The sequence below is a fragment of the Molothrus ater genome, chromosome 21 (assembly GCF_012460135.2).
Source record: "Molothrus ater isolate BHLD 08-10-18 breed brown headed cowbird chromosome 21, BPBGC_Mater_1.1, whole genome shotgun sequence".
NCBI lineage: Eukaryota > Metazoa > Chordata > Aves > Passeriformes > Icteridae > Molothrus > Molothrus ater.
This window is the reverse complement of record NC_050498.2, coordinates 739,719-759,046: the sequence shown is the minus strand read 5'-3', so window position 1 is coordinate 759,046 and position 19,328 is coordinate 739,719. Positions and strand designations below refer to the sequence as shown.

Below are 19,328 nucleotides of genomic sequence, written 5' to 3'. Positions count from 1 at the left end.
GGCTCTTCTGCAAGTGAAGACCAGGCTGTGATTGCATATCCATCTGTTCATGTCGTGTTCTCGTGTGCCCACCACAGCCTCACCACCCTCACAGGGAAGAGTTTCCTCCCAACATCCCATCCATCCCTGCCCTCTGGGAGTGGGAGCCATTCCCTGTGTCTTGTCCCTCCACCCCTTGTCCCCAGTCCCTCTCCAGCTCTCCTGGAGCCCCTTCAGGCCCTGCAAGGGGCTCTGAGCTCTCCCTGGAGCCTTCGCCTCTCCAGGTGAGCACCCCCAGCTCTCCAGCCTAAGAAATGTGCCAAGCTCTTGGTCTGGTCATTCCACACTGGCTGTGGGGAGCAGGGAAGTGGGAAAAGGTATGGAAGAGCTGGAGCTGGCTGGAGTCTCCAGCCTGTGTCCCATTCAGGGGTGGTTTACAGGAGGGGCTGCCTTTACAGGAGGGGCAGAGCAGCAGCAATGGGGTTTCACTTCTCTGAGCTCCTCCTGCCCTGAGCAGGGGATCCAAGGACTACCTGCTCCATCAGGAGCATCCACTGGATGTGTTCAGACACCACATCCCAACCCCTCATCACAGCTGCCAGAGGAGGGAAGGGCTCCCACCCCCAGCCCAGCAGCTCCTGGGCATGCAGGAGCTGGGAGCAATCGGGGTGACTGCTCCTGGCTCCCCTGGGAATGGGAGCAGTCAGAATGACTGCTCCTGGCTCCCCTGGATCCAAGAGAGATGGGAATGGGAGCAGTCAGAATGACTGCTCCTGGCTCCCCTGGATCCGAGAGAGATGGGAATGGGAGCAGTCAGAATGACTGCTCCTGGCTCCCCTGGATCCAGGAGAGATGGGAATGGGAGCAGTCAGAATGACTGCTCCTGGCTCCCCTGGATCCAGGAGAGATGGGAATGGGAGCAATCAGAATGACTGCTCCTGGCTCCCCTGGATCCAGGAGAGATGGGAATGGGAGCAATCGGGGTGACTGCTCCTGGCTCTGCTCCTGCCTCCCCTGGGTCCAGAAGAGACAGAGCCCAGTGCAATTGGAATTGACTGCTCCTGGCTCCCCTGGATCCAGGAGAGACAGAGCCCAATGTAATTGGAATGACTGCTCCTGACTCCCCTGGATCCAGGAGAGGTGGCACCAGGAATGGATGTGACAAGTGGAGAAGAGGTGCTAGAGAGGGGGGAAAGAGCCAGAGGCAGTGCCTTGGTTTCTGGATTTGAAAAGATGGGGAAAGGTAGGGCTGCAGGGGCTCTTCCATAGGGGAAAATATAATTAATTATATAAGGAACAAATGAATAAGTAGGGAAGGGAGGGGGAAAAGGGAAATGGAAAGGAAGGCGAAAGGGAAACAACAGGACTGATGTCACCTGAGGTCTCATTAGGTGTCAGGCATGGGCGGTACAGCCCAGGGAAGGAGATGAGAGATTTCCTTCTCTGCCCTAAGAAACCTTTATTCCCTTCCTCTGAGCTCGGCTGGAGCTCCAGCACGGATGCTGCAACCAGTGCCAGGACTGGTGAGAAACCAAAAATAGGACATTGGGGAATTGCATGGAAGCATTTGCCATGTGGAAATATCAATCTCTGCCTTGGGAAGGCTGGGTTTGAGTGGGTTTGGGGCTTTTTATTTTTAAAGGTGTGATGAAAATCACATGGAATGGAGTGCAAGGAAGGGTGGGCACAGCTGGGGATGTCACTGGAGCATCAGTGCTGGGTTTTATCCTCTGGGAAAACAGGAACCAGATAAATCAGCCAGACTGGGACCAAAAGTAGAGGCTCTGTTGGCTGTTCTGGGGAGGAAGAGGCAGCCAGGGGATCCTTCTTGGAGCTGCAATGGTGGGATGTGGGAGGTTTGTGTATCCCAGCCTATGGGGTGAGAGCTGCTTCCAGCCAAGGAAGCACAAACATTTTCCATTCCCATGTTGATAAGAGGGTTCATGGAGGGGATGGGGGGGGGTTTGGTCTGGTGAAGAGCAGGAATTGGCATCACAGCCACAGCAGGGCTCTGGACCCTGAGCCAAGCAAGGTGGGGCTGAAGCAGTGCTGGTGAAGGAGGGAAGGACCCCAGGGAGGTGAGGTCCCTGCTCTGACCCTCAGCAAGGGGAGAAGTGGCTGGCAGCAGAGCAAGGGGTGGGGCTGGCAGGTCCCATGAAGCAGCTTTCCTCCACAGCAGAGACCAGGGACCACCTCAGACCATTTTGGTGGCCTCCTCTGGGCCTGCTCTACCAGCTCTATGTCTGTGCTGGGATGAGCTGGAGGCAGCTCCACAGGGGTCTCGGGAGAGCAGAGCAGAGGGGGAGCATCCCCTCCCTCCCCTGCTGCCCACCACAATGGGAGGAGCCCAGGACACACTTGGCTTCCTGGGCTGCCAGTGCCCATGGCCAGGTCATGTCCGTTTGTCACCCACCAGAACCCTCAGTTCTCATCCATCCATCCATCCATCCATCCATCCATCCATCCATCCATCCATCCATCCATCCATCCATCCATCCATCCATCCCTCCCCAGTCTGTGTGGCCCTGGGGATGGCCCTGTCCCAGCTCCCTGACCCTGCGCTCAGCTGGGCTGGATCAGCCCAAGGGCTCTGTGGGGAGGAGACGGAGGGGATGCAGGGGCAGGGGTGGGATGTTGGGATATTGGGGTGCAGGGTGGGATAATGGGATGCAGGTGGATGATGCCCTCTGGGTGGCAGCTGGAGATGCAGCCCATCCATCCCTGTGTTGCTCTGCCCACTCCTCCTGCTCCTCCACCCCAGCAGGTCCTAGGGGACCCAAACTGGGGTGACTGGGCACAGGTACTGGTGGTATCTCCTGGCAGGGCTCCCCCACTGGTGGGGGGACACAAGGGTGCCCAGAGGCAGCACGTGGAGGGCAATTCCATCCCTGGTCAGGCTCTGCCCTCCCCACTCCCATCCCAGCCCCACAGCAGCAGCACGCTGCACCCCAAGACACATGAGAGGGAGAGACCCCTCCTTGTACCCCCTCATCCCAGAGCTGGATCCCAAGGGGTTCTCCCACCACACCCCAAGCTGGGTGTCCCTGTGAGCGCAGCACAAACCCCCCCAGTGTCCACTTTGAGCCTTTTGCAAGGGAACAGGAATTGGGAACAAGAGGCCACAGGGTGGGCCCCCACCAGCCTCAGAACGTGGGATGGCCAGGGATGTGAGGTGCCCAGGGATGGGGGATGGCCAGGAATGGGGAATTCCCAGGGCCACAGGGTGCCCCCATTCGGTGGAAGCCACAAGGGGTTGCAGACAAGCCAGGTCAGCCGTATTTATTGAGAACGGTTGTGGAGGGATAAAAATATTTCCACTACTCTATAAGAATTTATAAACCTATACTCTCTGATCCATTAATAAACGCCTCTAGGACCATCATGCCAGGGGAGGGGCTTCTGTAAGAAAATAGCGAGATTAAAAAAAGGAAAGCACTAAATATTCCCTGCAGGGCCCTGCCGGGGGGGGCCCTGCCCACGGGGACCACAGGACCCCCGCTGGCACGGGGACACGGGGGGCACAGGCCGGGGCTGCCCTGGCACCCTGCAGCCCCAACCCCTGAGCCCCGGCCGGGCACAGCCCCCGCCAGCCACGCCCCGCCCGGGGACCCGGCAAGGGGGCCCTGATGGGGACAGGACACATCCTCAGGGCAGCGAGCTCCACTGATCCACTGCTGCCACTGATCCCACTGATCCCACTGATCCCACTGATCCACTGCTGCCACTGATCCACTGCTGCCACTGATCCCACTGATCCACTGCTGCCACTGATCCCACTGATCCACTGCTGCCACTGATCCACTGCTGCCACTGATCCCACTGATCCACTGCTGCCACTGATCCCACTGATCCACTGCTGCCACTGCTGCCACTGATCCCACTGATCCCATTGCTCCCACTGCTCCCATTGCTCTCACAGCTCCCACTGATCCCATTGCTCTCACAGCTCCCACTGATTCCACTGTTCCACTGATCTCACTGCTCCTGCTGCTCCCACTGATCCCACTGATCCCACTGATCCTATTGCTCTCACAGCTCCCACTGATCCCACTGCTCCACTGATCCCACTGATCCCACTGCTCCACTGATCCCACTGCTCCACTGATCCCACTGCTCCACTGATCCCACTGATCCCACTGCTGCCACTGCTCCACTGATCCCATTGCTCTCACTGATCCCACTGATCCCACTGATCCCACTGCTCCACTGATCCCACTGTTCCACAGCTCCCACTGATCCCACTGCTCCACTGATCCCACTGCTCCACTGATCCCACTGATCCCACTGATCCCACTGCTCCACTGATCCCACTGATCCACTGATCCCACTGATCCCACTGCTCCACTGATCCCACTGCTCCCAGTCCTGCTGCATCCTCCCCATCCCCTGCAGGCTCTCCCAGACCTCGGAGGGGTTTGGATCCATCTCCCCAGGGATGCTGGAGGGGCGGCCAGGGCTCACCCTGGGGACACACAGTGGGGCTTTGCAGGAAGCAACAGAGCTGGGGACATCCTTGGGGACACAGGGACACTACACAGAGCCCTGCGGGTGGTGACATGGCTGGACACATCCCAGGGGGACACAGAGATGCAACATAGCTCTGTGGGAAAGCAACACAGATGGGGACAGTCTGGGGAGGGGGGAACAAGCTGCAGTGCTCTGTAGGGCAGCAACACCAACTGGGACATGGTGGGGGACATGGGGACACCATGGGGGGACATCGGGACACGCAGCAGCACTTTGCTGGGAAGCAGCACAGATGGGGATATCCTTAGAGAATACACAGGGCTGCTGTGCCAAGAAGCAGCAGGGACAGGGACATCCTGGGCACACAGGACACCACAGACAAGCATGTGGCAGCAGGGGCTGAAATTCCAGCCAGGGCCGGCGCTGTTGCCATGGGGTGAGAGGTGCCAGGGCACAGGACACTCATTATTGCTTTACAGGGCCAACATCATGGCGGGCTGGGGGTGCCCAGCCTCTGATTTGGGGTCCAAGGGATTTTCCCTGGGGATATTGATTCCCCAGTGCTCCTTGTGCCACAGCCCTGCTGTGGCTCAGTGTGGGCAGGGTGAGGACACAGGGCTGAACACAGTCCCCCTGCACTGGTGCTGGCATGGAGCAGAATGGTGGCTGTCCCTCGGCTGTCCCTCCATCCCCTCTGTCCCCTGTGGTCCCCAGGAGCTGCTGTCCCTTCACGCCAGCCAAGGCCAGGGGAACAGCCCTGTCCCCCTCAGCAGCTGGGGCCTTTGGAGGGGCTGGCACCAGTGCCCCCCCTTTCCTCTTCCCTTAAGCCAGGGCCAAGCTGAGCATAAAGGCTGTAAGCAGGGAGCCCAGGGTGACACGGGGACGAGGGACACGCTGTGGGGACCAGGCTGGCCAGGGCCCTCCCCAAAGCTGTGGAGAAACGGGAAACCAAAGCCTGGGGGACCAAGCTGTCCCCAGTGATTGGGGGGGAGCGGGGCAGGGGACGCCGGGTTGGGTGCCCTGTCCCTCCCTGTCCCCGGCGTCCCCTCGCTGTCCCCGGGTGTCCCCGCGGGCGCTGGGGGTTGGATAAGGCGATGCCGCAGCTTAAGGTGGTGGGTGGGTGTTGGTACCGAGTCTGGCAGCGGGGCCGGGCGGGAGGAGCGTGATGTAAACATTTCTGATGGGGCCAGGAGGAGGACGAGGAGGAGGAGGAGGAGGAGGAGGAGGGACGGGCTAGTGCGAGTCCTTCATCTGCTTCTGGATCTTCTGGAGCATCTCCTGCATCCGCCGCAGCTGGAAGGGAGCAGAGCCGGGATCGTGGATGGTGCCCAGCCCCAGGCACGCTGCTCCCGTGCAAATGGGGCTCGGGCTGAGCATCCCAGACAAACTGGGATCGCCCAGCTAGGGAGGGGGTGGGGGGAACCCTTGGGTGCACCTCCAGACCCTGCTCGCTGGGGATGCTGCAGGAAGCGTGGCTCCTGATGGCTGTGCCATGGCCGGGCAGGAGGCAGTGGGGACGGGGCTGTGGGCGCTCAGCCCCACGCTCACCTCCTCGTCCTTCTCCCGGATGAGCTTCTCGGTCTCCACATCCGGCACCGGGGGGATCACGGGGATGGGGAAGTCTGTCCCGCTCTCCCGGGTCAGCTTGCTGTGAGCAGAGAGAGGAGGTGGGGGTGCTGCCCCAGCTGCCCAGGGACAGTCCCCCGGAGATGCCCCAACCCCTGCAGGGCCCCAGCAGCCCCTGCACAGCCCCTGGGCCCCATGGCCACCCTCAGAGTGGTGGAGGGAGGTGTGAGTGGCCCCAGGCAGCCCCCAAACCTCAGCACCCCCAATCTGCCATGCACCAACCAAGGGGGACCCAGGGACTTCCTCCACACCCTCCCATTTTGGGGAAATCCCACTGGGGTCAGGCTCTCCTGGGGCAGTATTTTCCCCGCTGCTTTAAAACATCAAAACCTCCGCATCCCCCCTCTGTGCCCTGGCCTCAGGATGGGCTCTCCAGACACTCCACTGCCCTGCTAGCCCCGGGGATGCCCCACACCCTTTTCCAGAGCCTCTGCCCCCATTCGAGCCCTTTCCTGCCGGAGAGAGCCGCGAGCATCCCCCTGAGGCCGCGCGGGAGCCGGGCCAGCCCAGCCTGGCTTCTCCCATGGCCCCGGGAGGGACCAGCCCTCCCACCCGAGCCTGGGGATGCCACCCCAGCGGTGACAACCGGGACACCAACAGCGGCTGGCAGGGTCACGCGTGCTGCCACGTGCCATCGCCACAGCCACGGCCAGCGCGGCCCCTGGGGCAAAGGGGTGATGGACACGGCTGGGACACGGCTGGGACACGGCTGGGACACGGCTGGGACGGGCCATCCCTGATCCAGCAGGATGGGCCATCCCTGTCCCGGCAGGACGGGCCATCCCTGTCCCAGCAGGATGGGCCATCCCTGTCCCGGCAGGACAGGCCATCCCTGTCTGGATCAGGACGGGCCATCCCTGTCCCGGCAGGACGGGCCATCCCTGTCTGGATCAGGACGGGCCATCCCTGTCCCGGCAGGACGGGCCATCCCTGTCCCAGCAGGACGGGCCATCCCTGTCTGGATCAGGACGGGCCATCCCAGTCTGCACGGACCATCCCTGCCCGCGGGGTCCCGCTGTGCCGGGGGCTGGGCCAGCGCCAGGGCCGGGCTTTGGCCGCCTCAGGAGCCGCTTTGGAAGGCGCTGCCGCTGTCTCGGCTTTGGCCCTGGGGACGTAGGGAGCACCAGGAGTTCCTGCCAGCCCTGGCAGCGATACAAAGCTGGAGCCGGGCCCCAGCAATCGGGTGAGCAGCAAAGGCTCTCAGCACCCCAAAATGGCGTCCCTGGGAGGGCAGCACGACGGGGACATCCGTCCCTTGGGCAGCCTTGGGGGCTCAGTGCCACCTAACAGTGACACATCCCCAAACCTGGGTGAGCTCAGGTGACACCACCAGCACACAGCGTCCTTTGGCACCCCAAGGGCAGCTTGTGTGGGACACCAGTGGGTGGCCACAGGGCCATAGAGGGTGGCCACAGGGCCGGCTTGCCCCGAGGGCAGCTGCCTGGGCCTTGCTCAGGCACAGAAGGACCAAGACAGCGTTGGGTACCAACAAGCACTTTTATAGAGGGGCCAGCGGGTGGCAGAGCGAGCAGGGCGAGGCCCGGGGCGGCCAGGCCGGTTCCGGCTCAGTCGGCAGAGCAGTCCCCGCAGCACAGCCTCAGCACGGAGGGATGGCTCCTGCCCCGGGGCACACAGGGAGAGACACTTAGAGGTGCTGAGAGAGGTGCCCACAGCCACTGCCAGCCCTCACAGCACGGCTCGAGTCCCCCGGGACCCACAGAGCCTCCACTCGCTCCCACACTGCTCTGACCCCTGGCCGGAGGGTCCCACTGGGGACCCTGCTGGTGGGGGCTCCCTCAGCACCTCGGGCTGGCTAAAGTCGGATGTGGGTGCTGTGAATTCTGCTGATCGGCGAGCAGAGCCCCAGCACTGGCTTGTGTTGGACTCCTGCTCTGGTGCTGGAGCCTGCAAGGATGCAGAGGCCCCCTCCCTGTTGGAGCCAGACATCCCCTCACAGTGAGCCCCAGGGGGATGCAGGATCCCCCTCAGTTCTGGACGGGCCATCCCTGCCCCAGCAGGATGGGGGAGACACACCCAGCCCAGAGGGGACACACGGTCCCCCTTGCTGCCAGAGCACACCCCTGACCCCAGCCCCAGCCCTGGGGGCACATGGTGTCCCCCTCACTGCTGGAACATGCCCCTCTAACCAGCCCCAGCTCTGGGGAGATGCAGGGTCCCCCTTGCTACCAGAGCATCCCCACAGCCACCCCGGGGTCACAGGGTGCCCCTCACTGCTGGAATATCCCAGCTAAGACAGACCCAGCCTCGGGGTCTGCAGGGCCCCTCAGTGCCAGAGCATCCCCAGACACTCCCAGCCCAAGGGCACAGGGGGGCCCTTCACCACACAAGGGCTGCCCAGCACAGCACAGCACAGCACTGCACCGGGGTTGCCCAGCACAGCACAGCACTGCACTGCACCGGGGTTGCCCAGCACAGCACAGCACAGCACTGGGGCTGCCCGGCACAGTACAGCACAGCACAGCACTGCACTGGGGCTGCCCAGCACAGCACAGCACAGCACTGCACTGGGGCTGCCCAGCACAGCACAGCACAGCACAGCACTGCACCGGGGCTGCCCGGCACAGCACAGCACAGCACTGCACTGGGGCTGCCCAGCACAGCACAGCACAGCACTGCACTGGGGCTACCCAGCACAGCACAGCACAGCACTGCACCGGGGTTGCCCAGCACAGCACAGCACAGCACTGCACTGGGGCTGCCCGGCACAGCACAGCACAGCACTGCACCGGGGCTGCCCGGAACAGCCCTACTCACAGCCCTGACCTGTCGACACCGCCACTCGCAGTGGGTGGGGTCACCCCAAAGAAAGGAGTCCCCCGGCCCGGCCCAGCCCAGCCCCAGCCCGGCCCAGCCCAACCCCAGCCCGGCCCAGCCCAGCCCCAGCCCGGCCCAGCCAACCCAGCCCGGCCCCAGCCCAGCCCCAGCCCGGCCCCAGCCCAGCCCGGCCCGTACTTGCGGTTGCGCTCCTTGACCACCATGCGGGTCATGCTCTGGATGCACTGTGTGCGGTAGTTCTCGTAGTGCGTCTCCCGTGTCACGTCCTTCAGGTCCTGCATGTGTGTCCTCACCAGCATCGTGCGCAGCTTCACGAAGTCGCAGTGGGACGGGTTCTCCACTGCGGGGGACGTGGGGTCAGGGGCCACAGCCTGTCCCAGCCGTGTCCCTGTCCCCACAGAGGCAGCCCCACATTACCTTCCACAATGCCCCAGGGGTAGAGGCGCCCGCGGACGCGCCGGCCCTTGGCCTCCACCACCGTGTTGCTGCCGATGACGGCGAAGGGGATGCTCTCCTGCAAGGGCGGGGGGGATCAGCAGGGCCCTGCCATGACCCCCACCTGCCAGGACCCACATCCCTCCACGTGCCCTCCTCGGCTGTGTCCAGCACCCATTTGCCAGGATATTGCGAAGGCCTGGCTGTGGAGAGCCCCAGTGAGACAGCAGAGGTCGTGGCATGGGTTTCCCCACCCAAGCCCCATCCCACCAAGCTGCAGGTGTCTCCCATGGGATCCTGGTGACATGTCTGGGTACTGAGATATGTGCCAGCCCCTCCATGCTGGAGAGCTTACATGGCCCCAAAGAGTCCTGCAGGTACCCCAGGGTGACGTGTCCTCCTGGCCACAGGGCTCTGCCCCTCCAGTGATGGAGCTGGAGGACCCAGACCCACCTTCAGTGCCTGGTCCTGCAGCTTGAACTCCTCATCCTCGTCCGAGTCACACTCAGGGAATTGGTAGATGCGGATGCCATAGTGGTCGATCTCCTCCCGGATCTGGAGGCAAATGGCTCCCTGAGGGCAGGGCTCCGGCCTCGGGAAGGGCGTGGGAGACACCACACAGGGCCAATGGCCCCCAAAGCCTGGTCCCACCAGACCAGATGTCATGGACACCCCCAGTTCTTCCAACCCCCAGCTGAGCCCTGGGCAGATGTGTCCTTGGTGGCCATGGGGACAACATGGTCCTCTACAGTGCTGCAAGCCTGGAAAATGCTCTAGGGCAAATTCCAGGCAGGAGATGGATGGAGACCCCAGGGCACCCCCATGCCTGGGGACCTGCTGGGACAGCTCCCCTCACCTTGTTCTTCATGCGCTCCACCTCGGCAGGGGTCAGCGTGTCAGCCTTGGCCAGCACGGGCACGATATTCACACGCTGGTGCAGAGCTCTCATGAACTCCACGTCCAGGGGCCGGAGCCTGCGGGGGGAGCCTGGTGAGCCCCGTCCCAGCGAGCCCCTCCCCACCCCCGGCAGTGCAGCGGGGCTGCCCCTACCCATGGCCGAAGGGCGAGATGAAGTAGATGCAGCAGTGCACTCGGTTGTCCTGGATGTTTTTCCGGTTGAGGCCACTTTCGTCACGGAAATACTGCTCGAACTGCTGGTCGATGTAGTCGGCCACTGGCTTCCAGCTGCAGGGACATCGAGGTGACACCGAGTACTCTGTGAGACCCCCCCTGCCCTCTGTGGACCCCCACCTCAATACCTCCATGGCTCAGCACCTAAGCCCAGTGAACCATGGGCATCCCACCCACCACAGGGTGTCTGCCCTGGGGAGACCCCCATCCCCATGGCACTCACTATCCCACCCACCCTGGGGACAGTCCCTACCCCGTGGCACTCACTGTCCCACCCACCCTGGGGACAGTCCCCACCCGTGGCACTCACTGTCCCACCCACCCTGGGGACAGTCCCTACCCCGTGGCACTCACTATCCCACCCGCCCTGGGGACAGTCCCCACGCTGTGGCACTCACTATCCCACCCGCCCTGGGGACAGTCCCCACCTGTGGCACTCACCACTCGGTGTTGTTGACGGCGTCCCCGAAGCCTGGCGTGTCCACGATGGTCAGGCGCAGCTTGACCCCCTTCTCCTCGATGTCCACCACGTGCTTGGTGATCTCCACTGTCTGCGTGATGCGCTCTGTGGGGAGGGACACATCACCAGGGGGGACACCATGGGGACATGCTGCAACCCCCAAGCGCCAGGGGTTACCTGGGGGCTGGGTGACCTGGCTGGATCAGCTCTGACACATGCCATGCTCCAGCAAGGAGAGGATGCTCCATGCTGTGGTCCCCACATCCCCATGGATGGTGGGCAGCCATCCCTTGGTGGCTGTGCCACTGCCACCCCAGGAGCCCAGCTCAGGCAGCACAGGGCTCTGCTGGGGCTGGGCCTTGCTCAGGAGCATTTCAGGTGACCCCACAGCTCCAGAGTGCATGTGCCCCTTCACCCCAGGACCCTCCATGTCCCTGCATCCCCAAGGATGCTCCTGCTGCATTGTGTGTTTTGGCTTTCACTCCAAGCAACGGAAACAAATCAAACAAACCCCTCCTGGGGATTTGGGCAACTTTGGGCCATTTTAATTCAAAAACTGGCTGCAGCTGAACTGGCACTGTGCTCCAGGCCCTGACTGTCCCCAGCCTCCCAGAAATGCTGCAGCTCCAGCCAATCCCCAACAAGCCAGGGCTTGTTTTCCCCGTGGAAATAAAGTCCCCGTGGGGGGTCCCCATCCTGTGCAGGGGGTTTCTCACTGCCTCAGAGCGGTCCCCAGTGCCAGTGGGCAGCTGGCAACACAGCACATGTCATTTCAGGGGCAGGGAGAGGGGCTGCAGCCCGCAGGAGCATCCCTGGGCTCTGCCACTGCCCAGGTCACCCAGGGCACCCCTGCGGGCCGTGACTGTCCCCTGACCTTCGGCATTGAGCAGCTTGCGGTCCCTGTACATGTCCGTCAGGAAGAGGCTGTTGACCAGGGTGGACTTGCCCAGCCCGGATTCCCCTGAGAAAGAAGGACAAAGATGAGGGGGCAGCCAGGATCCCCCCTCCCCAGTGCAGGGTGTTTGGGATGCAGAGTGGGGTCAGCACCCCAGGCTGGCTGGACCCCTGTACCTGCCACCATGAGGGTGAAGTCAAAGCCCTTCTTCACCGACTTGCGATGCACCTGGTTGGGCAGCGTGGCAAAGCCCACGTACTCCTTGTCATCCTGCAGAGGGCAGAGGGGACGTGGGACAGGGACACCACCAGCACACCTCCTACCCTGGGAAGCCCCCCCTTCCCCTGGCCGACAAAGGGATTCCTGGGTTGGAGTTCCAGGGGATGAGGCCATGCCTGCCCAAAGCCTTTGTGTTCACAAGATGGGGACATCCTCCGTTCCGCAGCTCCTCGCCCCAGGTGTGTGTCCCTCCCTCCCCAGGGACACATCCTGCACCTCGGAGGAGTCGTAGGGGTCCAGCTGTCCCCAGGGGCTGCGCGGGCGGTTGGGGCTGGGGGGCGGGGGGGCGGCGATGTGCTGCTGGAAATCCGCGGGCCGGGAGCGGGAGAAAATCCTGGCGTCCCTCTCGTCACTGCCTTCGTCTGGGGGGACCCTGGCCCCGCTGCCCAGGGGGTGGCCGGGCTCCCGCCGGCTCTCCGGGGCCTCCACCTTCCTGGAGCTGTCAGCTGCTGGGCAATCCCGCAGGAACTGGGTCAGCTCAGCCTCGTCCGAGTCCTCCTTCAGAAAACGTTTTATCTGGGGACCAAGGGAGGAGGTGAGTGGCGGTGGCAGTGCCAGCCCGACGTGGCACCACCCAGCTCCGCCTCACAAGCCCCCAAACCGCAGCAGCCAGACACATGCAGCCTAAAGGTGGCAGGGTTGGGAGGAGAGACGGGACACGGCCACCCTAGGGGAAAGGCCACCACCCTGGGGACAGCCACGGGTACAGCCATGGGGATGGCAGTGGGGACAGCCGTGGTCCCGTGCACCTCGGGCGCTTACGACTTGTGGCGTGGGGACGGCAGCCAGCTCCTGGCACTCCGGGGGACAGGGGTGGGCACCTTCCCCCTGGGCACCCCGCCGCTCCTCGGGGTCTTCTGGGGCAGCCAGGACCCCCCCGCGTCCCAAGGCCTGCCAGGACGACGGGGAGGGGGCCGGGAGGAGGCAGAGACACCAAGAAGAGATGAAGAGCGATTGAGGGGTGGCCTGAGCCGGGCTGCAGCCGGGGGGAGGCAGAGAGCGGGCAGGGGTCCCCTGGTGCCCACGGCCCCCGCCCGCTGCCCGTTCACGGGGTGTCAGCACAGGAGCCCCCGTCCCCGCAGTCCCGGGAGAAAGGCAGGGCAGGGGACACGGAGACATGACCAGGACCCCGACACCTCCTTGCCCTGGCTGTTCCCGTGGAGCGGAGCGCGGGCAGCGGGCGGGGGGGACAGGCACAGCTGCCCCCGAGCTGCTGCCCGTGTGCTGGCGGGGCTGGGATGAGGGACGGGAACGCCGGGATCGGGATGGCTCCACATCCTGTTTACAAGGCTGGCGGGAGGAGACGCGTTCCCGAGGGCACGTCCGGCAGCGGCTCCCGTGGGACCAAGCCCCGCTGCCAGCAGGCACCAATGTCCCCAAGGTCCCAAGGCAACTGCCAGGCGACCCCAGCCCCAAACGAGAGGCACGCAGGGGCCGGGGGAGCCCGTGACCCTGTGGGCTCCCAGCTGGGGAATGTCCCCCCAGAGCGGGGCCTCGAGGAGAGGTCCCTCCATGGGGACACGTGTCCTGCCCTGCGCCTTGTCCCCGCTCGCTGGCGGTGCCGGCGGCAAGGCGAGATGCGGGAATCAGCGGGCTGGAAACAAGGTCACGGCGCTGCCCGGGCCGAGCGCTCGCACGCCTGGCCCCTCTCCCGCTGCCCCCGCGGCCACAGCACGGGGAGCACGGGGCCAGGCTGGGGGACAGCAGGTGGCCCCATGGCGGGGGCTGCGGGACCCCCCTGCTCCCCTCTGCCCCAGCGGGTCCCGAGGGCTCGGCGGGTCTGTGTGACCGCAGCATCCTCTTCCTCCCCGCCCTTGGCCTGGGGGGCCTCAGTGCCAGCCCCCAGCGCGGCCCAGCCGGGGACGCTCGGGGATGGGAGGTGATGCAGCCACCAGCGGCGAGCGCTTCCAGCCCTGCTGCCGCTCCATCCCTCGGGGCTCCAGCCCTTTGGGGCTTGCCCTCGTCTCCCACCCCCGGCGAAGCCGATGACTTCGGCAGTGCCGCGGCACCGAGGTTCGCGCCCCATCCTTGGGGGTCCTGCAGCAAGTGCGGCCCCCGGCAGGGCTGTCCCGGGGACGGAGGATCAGCTGTGGCACCTTCCCGCAGAGCCGGGGTAGTCCGTGCCCCCACCCCCTGTGCCCCCTCTCTCGGCCCGCCGGGGACGGGCGCTGCCCCCGTACCTCTTGCCCAGGCTGCAGCTCGGGGCAGGTGGCCATGGCTCAGCCGGCGTCGCCCTTGGCCAGCAGAAGATGCCGAGTGGCACCGACTGCGCCGAGGGCTGGGGAGCAGCATTAGCATAACTCCACCCTGGGCAGGCTCCGCACCCAGGAGCCAGGCACGGCCCCTGCGAGGGGCACGGCAGGGGAGAGGGACCCGGGCAGAGCCAAACCCAGCTCCTGCCCGGCTGGGGAGGTTTCAAGGACCAGCCGTCATTGGCCAAGGGAGGTCCTGGGGGGGCTGCAGGAGCACCGCCAGCACCGCCAGCACCGCCAGCACCCCTGGGCTGAACGCACAGATTGCCCACAGCCCAGGAGGACACTCAGTCCTTGGAAACACCTCTGTCCCAAGACAAAAATCCGCTCTATCCTGGGACAAAACTCCCTTCATCCCGGGATAAAAATCCTCTCCATCCAAGTGCACACCACGTCCACTCCCACTGCCCCCTGGAGCGTTCCCCAGCAGGGCTCCACAGCCTCTTTGAGGTCAGAAACCCAGTTTTCCCACACTCTTGCACCTGACACTTAAAGCTTCCCCACATGGCTTTAAGCTCTTGCTCGAGCTGGGCCTGGCTGGGAAGGACCCAGCCCCGGCCTGGGAGAAGCAGGGACGCTGCCCACCACAGGGATCTCAGGCAGAAGTTCCAGCATTCCTGCCTCGGCTTTCCCGGCTCATCCCTGGGAGGCAAAGGGTTAACAGTGCCCCAGGAGGAGCCGTGGGTGGCAGCCAGGGCTCCCCAGCTGTCACTTCGGGGTCACCAGGGATGGTGATTCACCTTGATGCGTGTCGAGATGCATCAGAGCAGCTCAGGCGCGATCCAGGGTCGCTCGGCCACTTTCCCAGCGTCCCAGCCCGCGCTCCCGGCAGGAGCAGGGATTTACGGCAGCCCGGGGCTGTGCCGGTGCCCCCGTAAGCAGATTACACACGCGGCTGAGTGCAAGCCGGCCTCACACCCGGGCTGTCAGCGGCCCCGCAGCCGCAGGAGCAGCCTCGTCCCCGCCTGTCACTCTGCATCGCACCGTCCCCGCGCGGTGACAGCCCGAGGGATGCGGCGCGGGGGGACACGGGGGCAGCGGGCAAAGCCTGACCTAGGAAAGCCACCGGCTGCCCCTGATCATCGTTCCATGGGTACCACATTCCCACGGGAGGTGTTTTCCGGGCAAAGGAAGGGAACATCCCGGCGAGATGCTGTCCCTACCGCCAGGATGACAGAGGCGTCCTCAAGCCCTCTAAAGGTGACACCCAGAATGCCACCCGCGGCACGGCCACTGTGTCACTGCGGCTGAGTATCCCAGGCACAAACGCTGTCCCAAAGGCACGAACACCGCGCAGAAGCCCCCAACGAAAGGCCAGCGCTGCCAGGGAGACAGGACCGGGGCTGTGCCTGGCCGCGCCTCTGGGTGCACGGGATGCTCCCCCTGCAGAGCCAGGGTACCCCCAGCTCTGCCATCCCACCCCTCAGCAGCATTCCATATGGGAAACTGAGTCTCCCGGCAGCTCCAAGAGGAGCAGGGTGCCGGGCACCCCGAGGATGGGGGGCAGACTGTGGTGTGGGTCCCTGCTGGCAGGAGGTCAGCACCAGGTGGGTGAGCACAGGGGATGAGAGCCACAGCCCTTGGTGCAGCACCTCCAGTCCCTCTCCCGCAGGAATCCTACAGTTTGAAGGGCCTGTGAGCACCTGAGTGGGGACCCCAGGATGGGACCATGGCTCCCTGTGAGCCAGGACATGACAGTGAGGCCTGTCCAGGCTGGAAACCCGGTGACATCTCAGCACGTGGGGCTGGGCACTCAGGGATCTGACCCGCTCAGAGCCAGCAGTAGAGACCGGGGGGAGGGGGGGGGACGACACCAGTGCTCATGCTGCTCCTCCGGGCCAACTGGGAACTGCTTTGGGGACAGAGGGATGTGGCACTGGTGGCAGGGCACCGGCTCTGCCTCTGTGGGTCCTTCTGGAGCACCTCCAGCCCCAGCTCACCCCACGTGCACGGGCGAGGGAGCCCAGCTGGCCCCGGTCCCCAGCTGTGACTCTGTCCCCCCGCGATGTTTCCGAGGCTGATGTGTGCATCCCACAGCCACAGTCTGGAGCCTGTCGGGAAGGCGCTCCGTTGCGACACGCTCCGCCAGCCGCCCTCCTCTCTGCTTTCGCTGCATCCAGCTCCGGAGGAATGTGCCGGGCTGGTTCCCACGGCGCTGCCGGGGCAGCGCGGCCGCGGCGCTCCCCACCAGGGCCACTTGTCCCGGCGGCCACGAGCCGGTGCCACGCGAGCCACGGCCGCAGCCCTCGGTCCTCACCCCCACCCTGGACACGGCCCGAGGTCCCCGCGGAGACGTGGCCCGGCCGGGCGGCTCCTGGGGACCTGCCATGACCGCGGAGGAGTGAGGCAGAGCGGGAGATGCAGAACAAGCTCCCGCGGGCTGGGAATGCCAGCGGCGGCTCCGGACCCTGCCGGTGAGTACAGAGCCGGCTCCGTGCGTGTGACGGTCCCGGCCGAGGGCCCGGCCGGGCTGGCAGTGCCACCAGCGCCCCAGCCCGGGGACCTGCCAAGAGCTGAGAACCGATGCTCGGCACGGAGCCGCACCAGAGCGGCTCCCGCTGCCCACGCACGGACACCCGTGGGAGGAGCGCGGGACGGGGGACACGCAGGTGACGCTCCCGAGCGCTGCCCTCCCGGATGCCCCGGTGAGGGCCCGTGGTCCCCTCGCCTCCCCCGGGGCTGCGCCCTCCGGGGCCGGGCAGGTGCTGCCCCGCCGCCCGTGTCCCCCCCGCGCTCCGCTGCGGCACCGGCGGCCCCGGTCCGCTCCGCCCCCGCGCACCGTCACCTTCACGGAGGGCAGCGGGCTGTGGGAGCGGGCCCGGGCTGCGGGAGCGGGCCCGTGCCACGGTGCGGGGCGGCGCGGGACAGCCCGGGCCGGGCCGGTCCCACGTCCGCCCCGGCCTTACCATGGCTGCGGCGCCGGGCGCCGTCCGGGAGCGGCGGCTGCCGATGGGCACGGCCGGGCCCCGCCGCGGATTAGCAGAAATAGCAGCGGCGGGGGCGGGGGCGGCCCCGGGGCGGGGCGGGCGGGGGGGCGGGCGGGGCGGCCGCTCGGCATCACCGGCAGCGGCACCGGGCACCGGCAGCGGCACCGGCAACAGCAACAGCGCCCGGCACCGCGCACTGCACACGGGTACAGGCAGCGGCACCAGCGCTCGGCGCCGGCACCGGAACCGAGCGATGTGCACCGGGCACCGGGCACCGCACACGGGGCACTGGCACCACGCACTGGGTACCAGCACCGGGCACTGGGCATCAGCATCCAGCCTTGGCATTCGGCTCTGGCATCAATACCTGGCACTCGCGCCGGGCACTCACTTTGGCACCGGGGCCGGGCACCGGGCACCAGCTCTGGCAGCGCTCACTGGGCACCAGGAGCTGCACAGGGCACGGGGTGGTGGCACAGGGCAGCAGCACCGAGCACAGGGCTCCAGCACCAGGAACAAGACACTGCAGCAGGGACAGGGCACCAGTACCAGGGACAGGGCACAGCACCAGGTGCAGGGCACAGCACTGGGTGCTGGGCATTGGCAGGGCCCGGTGCAGGCAGTGGGTACAAGGCCCCAGCTCCAGTTAGTGGTGCAGTGAGAGGGAATGGCCCCCGTGACAGTGAGTGACCCCCTGGCAGTGTCACCAGCACCAGGCATTGCCCTGCAGGTACCAGGTACTGTGTAGGAGGCACTGGGCTCCACACCAGCCACTGGCTCGTGGGAGCATTGGGCACCAGTTAGGGGGTGTTGGGTACTGGGAAAACACTCCAGCCCCACACATCCCACAGCACCTGCTGGCTACCAGGGACTGGCGACTGCACTGGGCACAGGTCACCAAATCCCAGTCTCCCAGTGCTCTCTCTGCAAAATCCCAGCCTGCCTCCCCCTCCCAAAGCCCTTCCTGGGGCTGCTGCTGAGCCATCCTGCCCCTGGCCTGGTGGGCTGGCAAAGGGACCCGGACACCTGGCTGTGCTCCTCTCCCCATCCCCACCCCCATCCCACCTCAGGGACGGCTGCGCCTTGCCGGGATGCCCCCGAGCCCATGTGAGTGGCAGTGGCACGCGGCTGTGTCCCCGTGTCCCTGAGGGCAGGGAGGATGCTGGCACCACGGGCGGGGTTGCCCAGGGCGCTCGTGTTCCAGCCGTGAAAGGGGCCGGGGGAGCCTTGGCCGCGGTGGCTGCTCCCCGTGGCGAGCAGCTGGCACAGCTCAGTCCTCCCCAAATTTCTGTCTCCCGGCCCTGCTGCTCCTCAGGACTGTCCTTGTCCCACTTCAAACCTACTCCAAGCCAGGGAGCTGGGGAGGTCACATGTATTCCCAGCACATCCCTCTCATGGGCTTCTCCTCACTTGCCTCAGTTTCCCTGCCCATGAAAAAAGCCAGTGGTGATTCCCCAGGAGGAGAAAACAGATCCAGCCCCAGTCAGACTCTGACCAAAGCCGTGTAACTCCACAGGGACTATCTCACCTTGTCCCCAACTTGTCACTGCCTGGAATCTCTTTCCCTCGTATGTTATAGATCCAGGCTGCATCCAGATGGCTCGACATTCCCTTTATTCCCATAAATAACCATCACAGGCTCAACGCAGCCTCAGAGAGCACCGGTGGCCACCTTGACCCTGTATTTGGGGGGTCCAGGCAGGGATCCCGCTCTCCTGGCACCTCATCTTGGCCAGCTGGGGTTGCGGGCAGGGGGCAGGTAGGGGCAGGCCAGGCAGGTGAGGATGGCTGTTTACATCCCTAATCCCCACAGCCAGCGCTTTCCTCCAGGATTACTGGGGATTAGGGGCTCGGGGGCTTCAGGAGCTCAGCCCGGGCTCTCCCTGCCCTTCAAGGAGCGGCGCTGAGCCCCGCGGGGGCTGGAGGGCACTGCCGGGGTGAGCCGGGCGTTCTCAGGCCGGCACTGCCAGGATGAGCTCGGTGTTCCTGACCTGGCCAGGGGGCACAGCCCGGAGCAGCCACTCTCTTGTCACCGCCTCGCTCCGGTAGCCCAGTGCCCATCGAGGCCAGGGAGCTGCAAC

General features: G+C 65.2%; 1 protein-coding gene across 2 annotated transcripts; it reads right to left on the bottom strand.

Annotated features, from left to right (window-relative positions):
- Positions 1–3,232: 3,232 nt before the first annotated feature.
- Positions 3,233–17,319, bottom strand: SEPTIN4 (septin 4). Of its 2 annotated transcripts, none has more exons than XM_036395217.2 (12): positions 17,227–17,319; positions 12,285–12,584; positions 11,966–12,059; positions 11,769–11,855; positions 10,876–10,999; positions 10,354–10,488; positions 10,160–10,277; positions 9,757–9,858; positions 9,286–9,382; positions 9,046–9,208; positions 5,995–6,094; positions 3,233–5,739 (listed from the first exon to the last, which is right to left on the bottom strand). In XM_036395217.2, exons 1-12 carry the CDS (start codon positions 17,227–17,229, stop codon positions 5,680–5,682), a joined length of 1,383 nt encoding a protein of 460 aa, XP_036251110.1. In that variant the 5' UTR covers positions 17,230–17,319; the 3' UTR covers positions 3,233–5,679. The 2 variants fall into 2 exon arrangements, with proteins under 2 accessions (XP_036251110.1, XP_054372998.1); XM_054517023.1 differs by lacking the exon at positions 17,227–17,319 and adding an exon at positions 12,831–14,154.
- Positions 17,320–19,328: the final 2,009 nt, after the last annotated feature.

Bases quoted from the DNA above. Each gene is read 5' to 3' on its own strand.
- SEPTIN4 (XM_054517023.1), bottom strand. From the start codon at position 13,865: ATGCTGCGGTCACACAGACCCGCCGAGCCCTCGGGACCCGCTGGGGCA. The intron at 10,278-10,353 runs GTAGGGGCAGCC...CTCCCCCCGCAG, and splicing joins ATCTCGCCCTTCGGCCATGG to GCTCCGGCCCCTGGACGTGG. The intron at 9,859-10,159 runs GTGAGGGGAGCT...ATTTGCCTCCAG, and splicing joins TGGAGCGCATGAAGAACAAG to ATCCGGGAGGAGATCGACCA.